At 42.8% G+C, this 15466-nt stretch overlaps 1 protein-coding gene and 1 long non-coding RNA gene across 4 annotated transcripts in view; one reads left to right on the top strand and one right to left on the bottom strand.

The window, feature by feature from the left end:
• The window catches only part of nek4 (NIMA-related kinase 4), a 75178-nt gene extending 63573 nt beyond the window's left edge, over positions 1 to 11605 (top strand). For all 3 annotated transcript variants that reach the window (XM_028824113.2, XM_028824112.2, XM_028824111.2), the window contains 3 exons: positions 615 to 820; positions 4514 to 4647; positions 10912 to 11605. In XM_028824113.2, the coding sequence (XP_028679946.1) occupies positions 615 to 820; positions 4514 to 4647; positions 10912 to 11025 (454 nt within the window). In that variant the 3' untranslated portion in view covers positions 11026 to 11605. The remainder of the gene's footprint in view (positions 1 to 614; positions 821 to 4513; positions 4648 to 10911) is intronic.
• Positions 11606 to 11918: 313 nt separating this feature from the next.
• Positions 11919 to 14197, bottom strand: LOC127526216 (uncharacterized). The gene is made up of 3 exons (XR_007933854.1): positions 14047 to 14197; positions 12597 to 13268; positions 11919 to 12078 (listed from the first exon to the last, which is right to left on the bottom strand). It is a non-coding gene; the product is annotated as an uncharacterized LOC127526216 (long non-coding RNA).
• Positions 14198 to 15466: the final 1269 nt, after the last annotated feature.

Genomic DNA, 15466 nt, shown 5'->3' with positions numbered 1-15466 from the left:
TGCAGGCTGAGAGGGGGTCCCAAACTTTTTCATATGACTGTAAATTAATAGTAAAAAAGGAACAAAGAACAAAACAATATATATCTCACTCCCCCCCCCCCCCAAAGCCCCAATTGTTTCACTACAAATTTAGCGTCGTTTCACTGCATATTCAGTTTGGCACAAATCATTTCACTGCATAATCAGTTTTGACCAAATCGTTTCACTCATCACTCCAAATCAGTTTTGCGATGTACTTTGATCATTCTTCCTTTAAAAAAAATAAACTTTTACCCCAGACGTATTAAACAGCCTGCCTCAGGTCTTTCCACATTTATATTATAAAATGCACACATCTCTTAGCAGTCATTAATTGGTAAAGTGCACATTTGTATTCTCAGTGGTTTTCATTCTGACGTGCCAGGGTGGTCCAGAATGCATGTGATTGATTACTTTTTTTGAAAATCCTTGAAGAGTTCAAACCATTTCAAGAGACTCAGGTTGTGACTGACTGACTGATTGATTGTGAGTTCTTCTCCTCCTCTTCATGTGAGCTTTAACATTTGAAATGTTGACTGCTGGACTCTTAAAACGATGTGCTCTTCCTAACCCCATCATGTTTATTATGATTTCAGAAAGAGTGATTTCAATGAAATGCAGGATCTGGTGCAACTGATGACCCAGACGTTAAAGATGGACTCTAAAGAACTCCATGGTACACCTTCTACAGCAGCAGCAGCACCAGAGTTTAAGCTGAATCGAAAGTACAGAGACACGCTGCTGCTGCACGGAAAGGCACACGAGGAGCAGAGAGAATTCCATTTCGGTGAATTTCCTTCAGGTTTGTTGCATGTCTCCATTTTAATTGGGTAAATTTTTTTTTAGAAAACGTCTTATCACAAAGCACCTTCAGAGCTAGGGGAATAAAACCTCAGAGGTGGCGCAGTGGTAGTGCTGCTGCTTTGCAGTAAGGAGACTGTGGGTTCGCTTCTCGGGTCCTCCCTGTGTGGAGAGAGCTTTGAGTAGTGAGAAAAGCGCTACAGTGGGTACGGAAAGTATTCAGACCCCCTTCAATTTTTTACTCTTTGTTATATTGCAGCCATTTGCTAAAATCATTTAAATTAATTTTTTCCCTCATTAATGTACACACAGCACCCCATATTGACAGACAAAAAAAAGAATTTTTGAAATTGTTGCAGATTTATTAAAAAAGGGAAAAAATTAATTTAAATGATTTTAGCAAATGGCTGCAATATAACAAAGAGTGAAAAATTGAAGGGGTTCTGAATACTTTCCGTACCCACTGTATATAAATGTAAAGAATAATATTATTATTATTAAAACGTTCAGAGGTTATTTACTAGACCAGTAACGCGCACTGCTACAACGATAACGTGCCGTGAATCCACTTGACTCGAGCATTCCTCCTCTTTCTCTGTACGTTTAGCATTCATTTGCTCAGAGGTTGATGCACTTGCTGCTTCCTGAGCAGCTCTTCTTTTGTCGGCACCTTTTGGCGTTAAAACTGATTAAGTCAGAGTTTGTGTTGCAATGACTTTGTACGTTTTTTACTTAACCTGGCACTTAAGTTTTCAGTCTGCCTGAAGAATGATTTAAGATATGAAGAGGTGTAGAGGAAGTGATGGTGAAGGTGGTAGGGAATGAGAACGGCGCCCGTACACATGCACCTCTGCCTAGAGTTGATTCTACACTAAAATAAAAATAAAAAGACCTTGGAGGTCAATCATCACCCCGAAAGCGGAAAGTAGACGTCACGTAGTATATGCGTACCAAATTTCAGGTCAATAGGTGAAACGGTTTGCGAGTTACAGGCGATTTAAAATCCTGGACAGACAAACGGACAGTCACGGTAGCGTATTATTTAAGAAGATTCATTGATTATATAGTTAGAGGAAAAGATGACTTTTGTTTTGTATCTTTGATGTTGTATTTCAATTGTTCAGACTTACAAGTAGATGAAAGTTTCTACCATAACTGCTTCTATATTTATACAGTGGGAACACTGGCGGTAAGGTAGGCCCATCCAGTGGTTCAGTGGTGGGGATTGAAGCCAGCATCCTTATGCTTTGCAATGGCAGCATCTCGGTCTGGAATCATCAAGTGATCTGTTAAAACGTCCTGCAACATCTCCGTGCATAGAATTTTAAAATGTAAGAATAGTCTTAAAACACACAAGCCACTAAAATAAGTTGGTGCCTGTCTCAGTGCAAGAATACACACTGTGGAGCCGCAAACCAACAACCTTCCCGTTACAAAGACGCAAAGCCGCACAGGGAGCAATAGATCACCCAGCTCTGTCTAGATGGGACGGCTTACACGCTGCCCACCTTGTGTGTGTGTGTGCTCTTTCTCAGTCCTCTGCTTCTACTGGTGCAGCCAGACAGGTATGAAACTGAATGTAATAAAAGTTGCATCCATTGGGCACGTTTACACTTTCCAGGGTTGTCAAAATTTTGATTCAAATATTCATATTAATCTGCGGTGGGCTGGCGCCTCTTCTTGGGAATTGTTCCTGCCTTGCACCCTGTGTTGGCTGAAATTGGCTCCAGCAGACCCCCTTGACCCTGTGTTAGGATATAGCGGGTTGGACAATGTCTAACTTACTGACTATTCATATTAATGCTTCCTCCCACAGTCCAAAGTTATGTGGATTGGCAACACTAAATTGGTCCTAGTGGGTGTTGTGTGTGTGTGTGTGTGTGTGAACCCCTATGATGGACTGGCACCCTTTCCTTGGTATCCTTATGTGCCTTGATGACATGCCCTGCTTCTCAGATTCGCTCATTCCAAGGCGCCTTGCTCGCCTCCTGTCTGCATTTTTGACTTACCAGATGTGAAAACCTCATTCGTATTCTTGCGAGTGCTTCCCATCTTTGAAGGGGACACTGGTTGTGTCAGCTATGCAGAGTTGCTCGGGGTTGTTAATCACTTTGATTCATCTCAATGCTCCATTTTTAACTCCTTTTTTTAATAAATAAATTAAAAATCGCAATCACAAACGGGTCCCAAGTAGGAATTGAAGTTCGCATCGCTAAAGTATTCTGTTGTCCTCCCTATCAATTAGCAACCACAGACAATCTGACTAATTGGGCCAAAGCCAAACTAACCAATCGGAATGCTCGGAGGGACCGAACGCACCCCTAACCCCACCCACCCTGACAGACAGTAGTGTGCTCGCCTTACTTGTCTATCAGCGGCTAAGCGAGTTTCTCTTTCCTCTGCAGTTTCACTTTAGAGACGGAGTCGCTTTCTTTCAGCTTCATGCCGTAGCCTCTCACTTTGACAGACACGCACACACTTCCACACGTAGATGTTTATATATAAGACTAGAGGGCTTCACCCCCTCCTCACTTCACTTGTCAACCCACCGCGGCCTTTGCTATGCGCCAGGTACTTTGCGTCTCTGCCGCTCACGCATGTGGATTTCACTTTCACCAAACAACAAATCTTTTAATTCTCGTGGATAGGCCTCTTCATTGGGAAGCAGCACTACTTTTCCCTAATGGCCACACGAATTGGACGATCTACAAGTCTCCAACTGAAAGTTTAAACCCGAACAATATATTCGATCTCTTTTCGCTGTTCCGTTATTTCACAGAGTAATAATTTCCGTTTGTTTGCGCATTTGTGCTAATGCGATCTTTACTATCAGTTTTTTGAGACTTTCGAATTTTCGGACTTCCGTTATCTCTGACCTGCTCTGCAGGTGTACCGTGCCAACGTTTTTGAATTCTTTACAACGTTCTACTTTGTCACCTACTCTTTGTCTTTTATTTCCGGCCCCGGGCCTGGTTAAATCTATTGGCACAAAGTCTCGTCCCGCGGGACTTGAAAGTGTCTCTTTGAGAAAGTCTCGTCTCATCCCAGAATTTTTTTATTTTAATAGAGAGACTAGCCACGCTACATGTAATAGAATAATTTAAAAATATTTGCCATCTCTCATGCTACATGCACTTTCAGCTGCTTTCCTCGGTATTCGTGTGTGTGTATGTGTGTCTGAACGTCTCTTCACCGGCGCTCCGTCTCTTGAGCGCGTTCCCGTAAAGCCTGCTTCTCAGACTCTTGTCATTATTTTTGAGGCGGCTTTCTCACATCCCGTCTGCTTTTATACTTTGAAGGTGACTCTCTGCAGGCCTCCCAAGCCGTTTCTCCTCCTCGTGTATCTCACTCTCACACTTCCTCTTTCTTCACGTTGCCAAAGCCAAACTGACCAATCACATTGCTCAGAGGAGTTGGACCCACACACATTAATCTAGTTTTATTATATAGTTTAGATAATTTTATGCTAATTTCTAAAATATTCTTTTTACTTTGTCATTCTGGAGTATTGAGTGTTTCTTGAAGGGAAAATAAAAATGAATTTAAATGATTTTTATCATAAGGCCACACCGTAACAAAAAGGTGTAAAAGTGAAGGGCCCTGACTGCTTTCTGAAGGCAATGGCGTGTTCATTCATTCTAGGAGTCCATATTAGCTGGACGCGGTCTTATGACTTCTATGTTTTGTTTCCCAGATTCTACTTGTGCACATGCAAAAATTAAAAGGACAATTGAGTCTATGAGGACAAACGTAATGAATGGAATCGGAGTAAAGCTTTTAGACAAAGTTTTGGACATAATGGAGGAAGTTGATGAAGAGCAAAGAGAGGTGAGTACTGTGTAGCAAAAAATGCAGTTGCTAATTTCATTGTCTGCTTTTTTTGTTGTGTAGACTCTCGAGGTGTTCGTGCTTCTCCTAGCAGAATTGGGCCCAAATCAAAAACCAGCCTTTCGTGAGACACTCTTTTTTTTAAATAAGGAGATTGTGGGTTCGCTTCCTGGGTCCTCCCTGTGTGGAGAGCGCTTTGAGTAGTGAGAAAAGCACTACAGGTGCTGGTGATAAAATTAAAATATCATGACAAAGTTGATTTATTTCAGTAATTCCATTCAAAAAGTGAAACTTGTATATTAGATTCATTCATTACACACAGACTGATGTATTTCAAATGTTTATTTCTTTCAATTTTGATGATTATAACTGACAACTAATGAAAGTCCCAAATTCAGTATCTTGGAAAATTAGAATATCAATTAAGACAAATGCAAAAAAAGGATTTTTAGAAATGTTGGCCAACTGAAAGGTATGAACATGAAAAGTATGAGCAGGTACAGCACTCAGTATTTAGTTGGGGCTCCTTTGGCCTGGATTACTGCAGCAATGCGGCGTGGCATGGAGTCGATCAGTCTGTGGCACTGCTCAGGTGTTATGAGAGCCCATGTTGCTCTGATAGTGGCCTTCAGCTCTTCTGAATTGTTGGGTCTGGCGTATTGCATCTTCCTCTTCACAATACCCCATAGATTTTCCATGGGGTTAAGGTCAGGCGAGTTTGCTGGCCAATCAAGAACAGGGATGCCATGGTCCTTAAACCAGGTACTGGTAGCTTTGGCACTATGTGCAGGTGTCAGGTCCTCTTGGAAAATGAAATCTGCATCTCCATAAAGTTTGTCAGCAGCAGGAAGCATGAAGTGCTCTAAAACTTCCTGGTAGACGGCTGCGTTGACCTTTTGACACAATGGACCAACACCAGCAGATGACATGGCACCCCAAACCATCACTGTGGAAACTTTACACTGGACCTCGCGCAACGTGGATTCTGTGCCTCTCCTCTCTTCCTCCAGACTCTGGGACCTTGATTTCCAAAGGAAATGCAAAATTTACTTTCATCAGAGAACATAACTGTGGACCACTCAGCAGCAGTCCAGTCCTTTTTGTCTTTAGCCCAGGTGAGACGCTTCTGACGCTGTCTCTTGTTCAAGAGTGGTTTGACACAAGGAATGCGACAGCTGAAACCCATGTCTTGCATACGTCTGTGTGTGGTGGTTCTTGAAGCACTGACTCCAGCTGCAGTCCACTCTTTGTGAATCTCCCCCACATTTTTGAATGGCTTTTGTTTCACAATCCTCTCCAGGGTGCGGTTATCCCTATTGCTTGTCCACTTTTTTCTACCACATCTTGTCCTTCCCTTCGCCTCTCTATTAATGTGCTTGGACACAGAGCTCTGTGAACAGCCAGCCTCTTTAGCAATGACCTTTTGTGTCTTGCCCTCCTTGTGCAAGGTGTCAATGGTCGTCTTTTGGACAACTGTCAAGTCAGCAGTCTTCCCCATGATTGTGTAGCCTACAGAACTCGACTGAGAGACCATTTAAAGGCTTTTGAGTTAATTAGCTGATTAGAGTGTGGCACCAGGTGTCTTCAATATTGAAACTTTTCACAATATTCTAATTTTCCGAGATACTGAATTTGGGACTTTCATTAGTTGTCAGTTATAATCATCAACATTAAAAGAAATAAACATCTGAAATACATCAGTCTGTGTGTAATGAATGAATCTAATATACAAGTTTCACTTTTTGAATGGAATTACTGAAATAAATCAACTTTGTCATGATATTCTAATTTTATGACCAGCACCTGTATATAAATGTAAAGAATTATTATTATTAAATATATAGAAAGTGCTTAACTTTAGAAAACAATATAGCTTTCTTGCAAAGAAATAACTTTGGTAAAGTCTGTCCCCAAACTATCAGCTCCGGAGTCGTCATTGCCCTAATTCCGCATGCACCACACAAGGCGCCCTTGCTACTTGATTTCCAGTTAGACGTCGTGAGAGTGGTGGTAACAGGCAGGCGGACGGCTGTCAGCGCACACAAGGATGAAGTGACTCCTCTACAGGTTGCTCTTCCAGGACATCTGTACAGTCGTGGCCAAAAGTTTTAAGAATGACACAAATATGGATTTTCACAAAGTTTGCAGCCTCTCTTTTTATGATGGCAGTTTGCATCGACTCCAGAATGTTCTGAAGAGGGATCAGATGAATTGCGAAGTCCCTCTTTGCCATGGAAATGGACTTCATCCCAAAAAACCAGTGCATGTCAGCCCTGCCACTAAGGGTCATTTCAGTGATCCTCTCATTCACACGGCTGACAGGACAAGGCTGGAGGTCACTCTGTCACGCTGATCGAGTTAGAATAGCAGACTGGATGCTTTAAAAGGAGGATTGTGCTCGAAATCCTTGTTCTTCCTCTGTTGGCCACCGTCACCTGCAGGGAAACACGTGCAGTGCACAAAAAGGGCTTCACAGGCCAGGATATCGCTGCTAGTAAGATTGCACCTAAATCGACCATTTATCGGATCATCAAGAACTTCAAGGAGAGACGTTCACTTGTTGTGAAGAAGGCTTCAGGGCGCCCAAGAAAGTCCAGCAAGCACCAGGACCGTCTCCTAAAGCTGAATCGGCTGCAGGCACTGCCAATGCAGAGCCTTCTCAGGAATGGCAGCAGGCAGGTGGGAGTGAGGCAAAGACTTTTGGAGGATGGCCTGGTGGGTGTCAAGAAGGGCAGCAGGGAAGCCATCAGGGACAGACTGATATTCTGGGATTGGACTGCTTGGGGGAAAGTCATTGTCTCTGATTGTTTGGGGCATCCGGAAAAAAGAAGAAAAGGTGAGCGGTGCTACCGTCAGTCCTGTGTCACGCCAACAGTAAAGCATCCTGACACCATTCATGTCGGCCAAGGCAGTGCAGGGCTCAGAACACAGCCCTGAATAAAAGAATGGGACCACAACATCCTCCGAGAGCAGCTTCTGCCAACCATCCAACAACAGTTTGGTGACCAACATAATGGAGCACCGGGCTTGGGGAACAAAACATTTGGGGTCCATGACCAGGAAACTCCCCAGACCAGAGTCGGGTGGACAAACAAAAACCCACCAATCCTGATTCTGCAAGAATGGGTGTTTTGTCTCGGTAGAGTAATATACAGTATACTGCTCTACTTTCCCCCATTGTATTATTAATATGTAGCCTTAGAATGCCTAATCTCACAGATTTACCACTGTTTATAAGGTACTATTGTATGAAACTTATCCCCACCTTCCCTTCTATATCTATAACCTCAGGCAATTAGATGTAGTAAAAAGACAAGCAGAAGTTAAGTTACACACAAAATAATGTATTATTGATAATATTCATAAATAATAACAAAATGCAAAGTACATTTGAATATTGGCAACTATACAACCTGATTAAATGGTGATATGTAGTTCAGGCGGCACACAGACTTGTAGTTACTTAAATGTCTCTAGTTAAGGCGTCATTGGTGCTCAGCTTTCAGCCACGTCTGTTCAAAATGGCTGCTGAGCTGTGCTCTTCGTTAGCAAGAGAGAGATACTTCATATGTTGGTTAGTAAGAGAGAGATACAGTATGGGTGAAAACATAAAAAATGTACTTTATATAAGCGGGGCAAGTGATGAGTCCAAAAATAGTTGAGATGCCAACTGGGCAAACATTGTTTAATTTGAACAAAAACAGAATGAATGAAAACCTGCAGTCGATGGAGTTACTAAACACTGTTGGCTTGTCACCTTCTAAGTCACTCTGGCGGCGTTCTTACAGGTTGCTCGTCTGGAGTTGTCTCCGCTAGTCGAACTCTCCGGTCTAAATCTGATGCAACCTTCCAGAAACGTGTCCCTTTTATACCGGAAGGGCGGGGCTTCTCTGACTCCATTGCCCTTAAGGGGCGGATTCTTGATGTTTGTGAGGGGAAAAAGGAGACGAGACTGTTAACGACCGTGTCCACTCCTTAGGTGAGCCCGGAAGGCAATCCTCTGATACACATGTGTGACATTTCTCATTAGTTAATTAACAAAAATTTTTTGCATCTCCAAGTCTGACTCCTCAATTTCTGGTACTTCAGCTCTTCGAATTCTGGTAACTCAGACAGTGAGTCTTCAATTTCTGGTTCCAAAGGATCTTCAAATTATGGTAACCCAGACTCTGACTCTTCAATTTCTGGCACCTCCATCTCTTCAAATTATGGTACATCCGAGTCTGACTCCTCAATTTCTTGTACCTCAGCTCTTCGAATTCTGGTATGTCCAAATCTGATTCTTCAATTTCTGGTACCTCAGGCTCTTCAAATTATGGTACCTCCAAGTCCGATTCCTCCATTTCTGATATCTTAGGCTCTTGAAATTATGGTAACCCAGACTCTGACTCTTTAATTTCGGGTTCCACAGGAACTTCAAATTATGGTACCCTAGAGTGTGAGTCTTCAATTTCTGGTACCTCCGACTCTTCAAATTATGGTACATCCGAGTCTGACTCCTCAATTTCTTGTACTTCAGCTCCTCAAATTCTCGTACCTCCGAATTTGATTCTTCAATTTCTGGTACCTGAGGCTCTTCAAATTATGGTACCTTAAAGTCCGATTCCTCAATTTCTGGTATCTTGGACTTTAAGGTACCATAATTTGAAGAGTCTGAGTCCTCAGTTTCTGGTACAACCAACCTCTAGATTAGACTTGTAGATTTATGATGTTCATTGAAAGCACACAAACATACGAGATACGAGGCACTGCCTCACCTCTATTGTGAATCATCAGACCACTTTTTAGCACCTTCACCTGTTAAAGTTAAGAGTTTAAAGGCTGTAGCGATACCGCTGGGGCATTTTTTTTATATTATTTATTGATCTCCTTAGCATTGCATTTTTTGGCTTGAAAAATGACATATTTAGTAAATCTCATCTTTCTACTCTAAAACGTGCAAAACACTAAAAGTACAAAGTCAGAAATGTAGAAAGTATAATAATGATGATGAATAATATTAAAATAATGTAATGCTAATACCATATATACTATCAAACTGTGTTGTTTGCGTGGTGTACCTTGACACACTGTGAAATACACAATCCAACGTCACAGTCGGGACAATAGTAGCCTGATTCCTTGTGGATTTTCTTTCCAGACTGATCAGCTTTTGAACAGCACACTGCACATGTCCGGCTGACACATGAGCGTCACTTTCGGTGTCACTGCCTGAAGACGTATTCACTTTGTCATCACTGCTCTTATCTGTCAAGAGCGTACGACACCTGGGCTGCTGAAAGACATTCCATTGTGAGGCTAGAAGAAGACATGACTGCACCGCTGCCTGGGTAACACTCCGGTCCGTTGCTTATGGAAGACACGCCCATACTGTTTACCGAAAAACATTTGGCACTAACGCTGTTGGCACTTTTACAGCCTGAGTAATCCTCAGGTCTGCCAATTACATGAGATGCGTCTGTACAGTTGCTCGAGTGACACTTGGCACTAACGCTGTTGGCACTTTTACAGCCCAAGTAATCCTCTGGTCTGCCACTTACACGAGATGCATCTATACAGTTGCTCAAGGGATGCCTGGCACTAACGCTATTAGCACTTTTACAGCCCGAGTAATCCTCCTGTCTGCCACTTAGACGAGATGCGTCTGTACAGTTGCTCGAGTGACACTTGGCACTAACGCTGTTGGCACTTTTACAGCCCAAGTAATCCTCCGGTCTGCCACTTACACGAGACGCGTCTATACAGTTGCTCAAGTGGCGCTCGGGCCTAACGCTAAGGAGGTTAAAGATGTTACAAATATTGAGTAACATTAAACATTAAAATTCCAAAACCTACTAAATTAAAAAAGCAACTATATTCTTCTAAGATGGTAAGATGGCTAGAAGGAAAAATGGTTTAATCAAATTAGTACATGTGAAATTGGATGTTTTAACACATTACAATTCACATTTCGTCCGAGTCAGATTTGGTACATTTTTTCCCCATCTCTGACTTCAGTCTACTTTCGACCAAGACTCTGACTCCATAGCCCTGGTAACAATCCATAGCTCAAATCTTAACATCAAAGTACAAAGAAAAGAGAGGCCTTCTGTAAAAAGGCCGCCACGTGGCCTGGCGCTCTTAAATATTCTAACGCTCTGCTGCCTCCCTGCCGTTCACTTTTTGAAAGAGAAACTGATTTGAGTTTTCGGCGGAGAGCTTTAGAGTGGAGGACGTGGACGGCCTGTGACTGAGTACGTCTGTTTCTGTTTCTCCCTTTTTTAGGTGAGGCTGCAGGAACATCTAGGAGAAGAGAAATACCGAGAATACGCGGTGATGGTCAAGCAGCTGAAATTCCTGGAAGATCTCGCTTTGAACAGCCAGCACTCTTTCTCTTGAGAGTGGACTTTGACTCACTGAAGATGTGAAGATTATTTTGTGCCTTTTTTTGCCTTTGTAGGGTGAGAATTTAAAAGCTGGCCGGATACAGATGTCCGGTTTTATTTTTGTTTATATTTTACTTTTTATTTTTTTTTGGACGTATATGCAACTATTTTGTACCAAGCTGATGTTAATCAGATTAACTGTGATTCCAAAAGGTATGCATTCCAGTGTGGATGTGAGGACAGATTGTGTTTTGTGCCCACCCAGTAGGACACGCTGGATATCTAATGACCGGTACTTCTATAATGGCGGCTGCCGTCTCGTTTTAGAATCACGATGTGCAGTTTGTTTCCCTTCCAACGACTTGTTAGCCTTTCTTTCTAACTTTAGCACAAGTGTAAAAGATTTATAACACTATAAATGTATTTCTGAAGAGAGCGTTACATTCCGTAAATGATGGCATAGAAAGTGCAGTATTTAAAATATGCAATTACTGGGAAAACTATAGAGAAACTGTGCAAAAAAAAAAAAAAAAAAAGTGTAATTATACTCATCATATAAAATTAAAGCCGTTTTTTATATTCTTCGCTGATAATTCGGTTTGTTCTTGTCCCTTAGGTTGATAAAATTTAGGGTGGTGGGTATTGGGGAGGCACAGAGGGCTGAGACTGGGAGACGAGTCCGGCCTAAGGGCGAGCCGACCAGAGCAAAGTCTTAATGAATGCCTGCTCTGAGGTCCCTTGGACCTCAAAATGGGCCTGACGTTCACCTTCCAGCTGGATAAAGACCCCAAGCTAGCGTTGGATCGGTACCACAGCTTTGACTTTGGTATCAATACCAGCTTTTAGAATTCACTACTGCAAATAACGGTTAATTCCAAAATCCGCCTCTTGGGTGTGCTGAACAGAGAGAGAGAACATCTGCGTCAGGGTTAGGGATTAAGGTGCTCCTGGGCGCTCTGGACCTCAAAATTGTCCAGATGTTCACCTTCCAGCAGGTTAAAGACCCTAAGCTAGCGTTGGATCACTTCTAAAATTTTCAATTCAGTATCTGTTACAGCTTTCAGACCTTAGTACTGGTACCAAAACTGTTGTGAAGCGAACAACAGATAACTCCAAAATCCTCCACCATCTTACTCCAGCTTCCCTGGTGTGCTGAACAGAGCAAAGTACAGAGAGACCCTTACTGAACACCTGCTCTGATATACCCTGGACTTCAAAATGGGCCTGACGTTCACCTTCTCAGCTGCATAAAGACCCTAAGCTAGCGTTGGATCGGTACCACAGTTTTGACTTTGGTATCAATAACAGCTTTCAGAATTCACTACTGGTACCAAAACAGCCCCGAAGCAAGTAACGGTTAATTCCAAAATCTGCCTCTCATCTTACTGCAACCTCTTGGGTGTGCTGAAAAGAGAAAAGTATAGACAGACCCTTAATGAACATCTGCGTTAGGGTTCAGGTGCTCCAGGGAGCTTTTGACCTCAAAATTGGCCAGATGTACACCTTCTATCTGGATAAAGACCCATAGCTAGTGCTGGATCACTTCTAAAATTTTCAATTCAGTATCTGGTACAGCTTTCAGACCTTAGTACTGGTACCAAAACTGTTCTGAAGCGAATAACAGATAACTCCAAAATCCTCCACCATCTTACTCCAGCTTCCCTGTTGTACTGAACGGAGCAAAGTACATAGAGAGCCCTTCTGAACAGCTGTTCTGAGGTACCCTGGACCTCAAAATGGGCTTGACGTTCACCTTCCAGCTGGATAAAGACCTCAAGCTAGCGTTGGATCAGTACCACAGCTTTGACTTTGGTATCAATACCAGCTTTTAGAATTCAATACTGCAAATAACAGTTAATTCCAAAATCCGCCTCTTGGGTGTGCTGAACAGAGAAAAGTACAGAGAGACCCCTTAATGAACATCTGCGTCAAGGTTAGGGTTAAGGTGCTCTTGGACGCTCTGGACCTCAAAATTGGCCAGATGTTCACCTTCCAGCAGGTTAAAGACCCCAAGCTAGCGTTGGATTGCTACCACAGTTTTGACTTTGGTATCAATACCAACTTTCAGAATTCACTACTGGTACCAAAACAGCACCGAAGCAAGTAACGGTTAATTCCAAAATCTGCCTCTCGTCTTACTGCAACCTCTTGGGTGTGCTGAACCGAGAAAAGTATAGAAAGACCCTTAATGAACATCTGCGTTAGGGTTAAGGTGCTCCAGGGTGCTTTGGACCTCAAAATTGGCCAGATGTTCACCTTCCATCTGGATAAAGACCCATAGATAGTGTTGGAGCACTTCTAAAATTTTCAATTCAGTATCTGTTACAGCTTTCAGACCTTAGTACTGGTACCAAAACTGTTCTGAAGCGAACAACAGATAACTCCAAAATCCTCCCCATCTTATTCCAGCTTCCCTGGTGTGCTGAACGGAGCAAAGTACAGAGAGACCCTTACTGAACAACTGCTCTGAGGTACCCTGGACCTCAAAATGGGCCTGACATTCACCTTCCAGCTGCATAAAGACCCTAAGCTAGTCTTGGATCGGTACCACAGTTTTGACTTTGGTATCAATACCAGCTTTCAGAATTCACTACTGGTACCAAAACAGTCCCGAAGCAAATAACAATTAATTCTAAAATCCGGCCCCTGTATTACTGCAACCTCTTAGGTGTGCTGAACAGAGAAGTATAGAAAGACCCCTTAATGAACATCTGCGTCAGGGTTAGGATTAAGGTGCTCCAGGGCGCTATGGACCTCAAAATTGTCCAGATGTTCACCTTCCATCTGTTAAAGACCCTAGATTAGTGTTGGATCACTTCTAAAATTTTTAGTTCAGTATCTGTTACAGCTTTCAGACCTCAGTACCGGCACCAAAACTGTTCTGAAGCAAATAACCGATAACTCCAAATACAAACCCCATCGCCCCATCTTACTCCAGCCTCCCTGGTGTGCTGAACGGAGCAAAGTACAGAAAGAACCTTACTGAATACCTGCTCTGAGGTACCTTGGACCTCACAATGGGCCTGACGTTCACCTTCCAGCTGCATAAAGACCCTAAACTAGCGTTGGATCGGTACCACAGTTATCTCTTTCTCTCAATAGCCGTGAACTTCCAATTGTGATGAATGAAAATTGGAGGTTGGGAGACTCCCCTGTAAAGCCCCCCATCTTGTTAAAGCAGTTTAAGGGGGAGACACAAGGTGTCCCCGCCAACTTCCAATCGCGTCAAAGCACACAAGTTTAGTTTCGTAAAGCACGTGAAATGGACGTTTTTCCATGACTGCTATAACAAGGGAAGGGAATTTAGAGGAAAGCCGATGTTTACTTCCGGGACTGAAAAAAATATCCCGAAATGCTAGTCCCGTACTGTTTTTGGTACGTTTCTAGCACAAAGCAGACAGTGAGGGGACTCCACTGTGAAGTTTGCGAATGCGTTGGAGTAGTAAAGGAGGGGAGAAGACGGTGTCCCCCAGCTCCCCCCCCCCCCAAACTTCCAATCACAGTGCGTAGTTTAGTTTTGTAAAGTAGACAAAATGGACGTTTCACCTCAACTGCAAAAGAGAGTGTTGAGGGAAGGGGGATTGAGAGGAAGGCTGACGTTTACTTCTGGTACTGAAAAAAAATAAAATCACAAAATGCTGGTACCGTTAACACTTCAAAATTTGGCAGTTTTTGGTACATTTCCAGCACCATTATCTTGCACGCCCTTACTCAAAGCACAGATCAAAGACGACACAGCAGTGGATTAGGGTCGTCTCCAGAAGGTCCAACCAGAGCGCAGACTTGAACGACTCCGGAGAGACCTGAAGGTCTCCGTCCAACTTGTCGGAGCTCGAGGGGGCTCTGCAGAGAAGAATGGCAGAAAATGCAGGCGTGTGAATTTTGTTGATCATCGCCAAGAAGACTCCAGGCTGCCGTCACTCCCAGGGGGGCTTCAACAAAGAAAGTACTGAGGAAAGGATCTTCATACTGGTGGTAATGGAATATTTCAGTTTTTTTTATTTTTAATAAATTTGAAAAATTTCCTCAGGTTTGGTTTCCACTTGTCCATTTGAGTGTTGCATGTTGAGGTAGAAAATTAATCAGGACTATGCCTGAACATAAAATGTGTATAAAAGGGTCTGAATACTTTCTGAAGGTGCTGCATAAAGAAGTGTAAGGTAAATGAAAGAAACCTGAGGTCTTCAAATTATTTTTGGAATGTTTTGAATATACCAGTAAAAAAATTACAAAAATATAAAACAGTAGAACACCAATTATCCGAGGTAATGTGGACTGATGCTACCTCAGGTAGCTGAAAACGATAAAATGGAGGGCCGCCATAGTGGCGACATTGCACAGAGAAGGCGCGCAGGGTGGGTTTGGGGTGACACAGCAAGATCAGTTGACACCACCAGGGAAGTGCACCACTCACGGTGGTCTGAGACGGAGTCTGCGTGACTGACATATGTAGA

The sequence above is a fragment of the Erpetoichthys calabaricus genome, chromosome 18, assembly GCF_900747795.2.
Source record: "Erpetoichthys calabaricus chromosome 18, fErpCal1.3, whole genome shotgun sequence".
Taxonomy (NCBI): Eukaryota; Metazoa; Chordata; class Cladistia; order Polypteriformes; family Polypteridae; genus Erpetoichthys; species Erpetoichthys calabaricus.
Note: the sequence above shows the minus strand (reverse complement) of the source record. Positions and strands in the feature narration are given on the sequence as shown.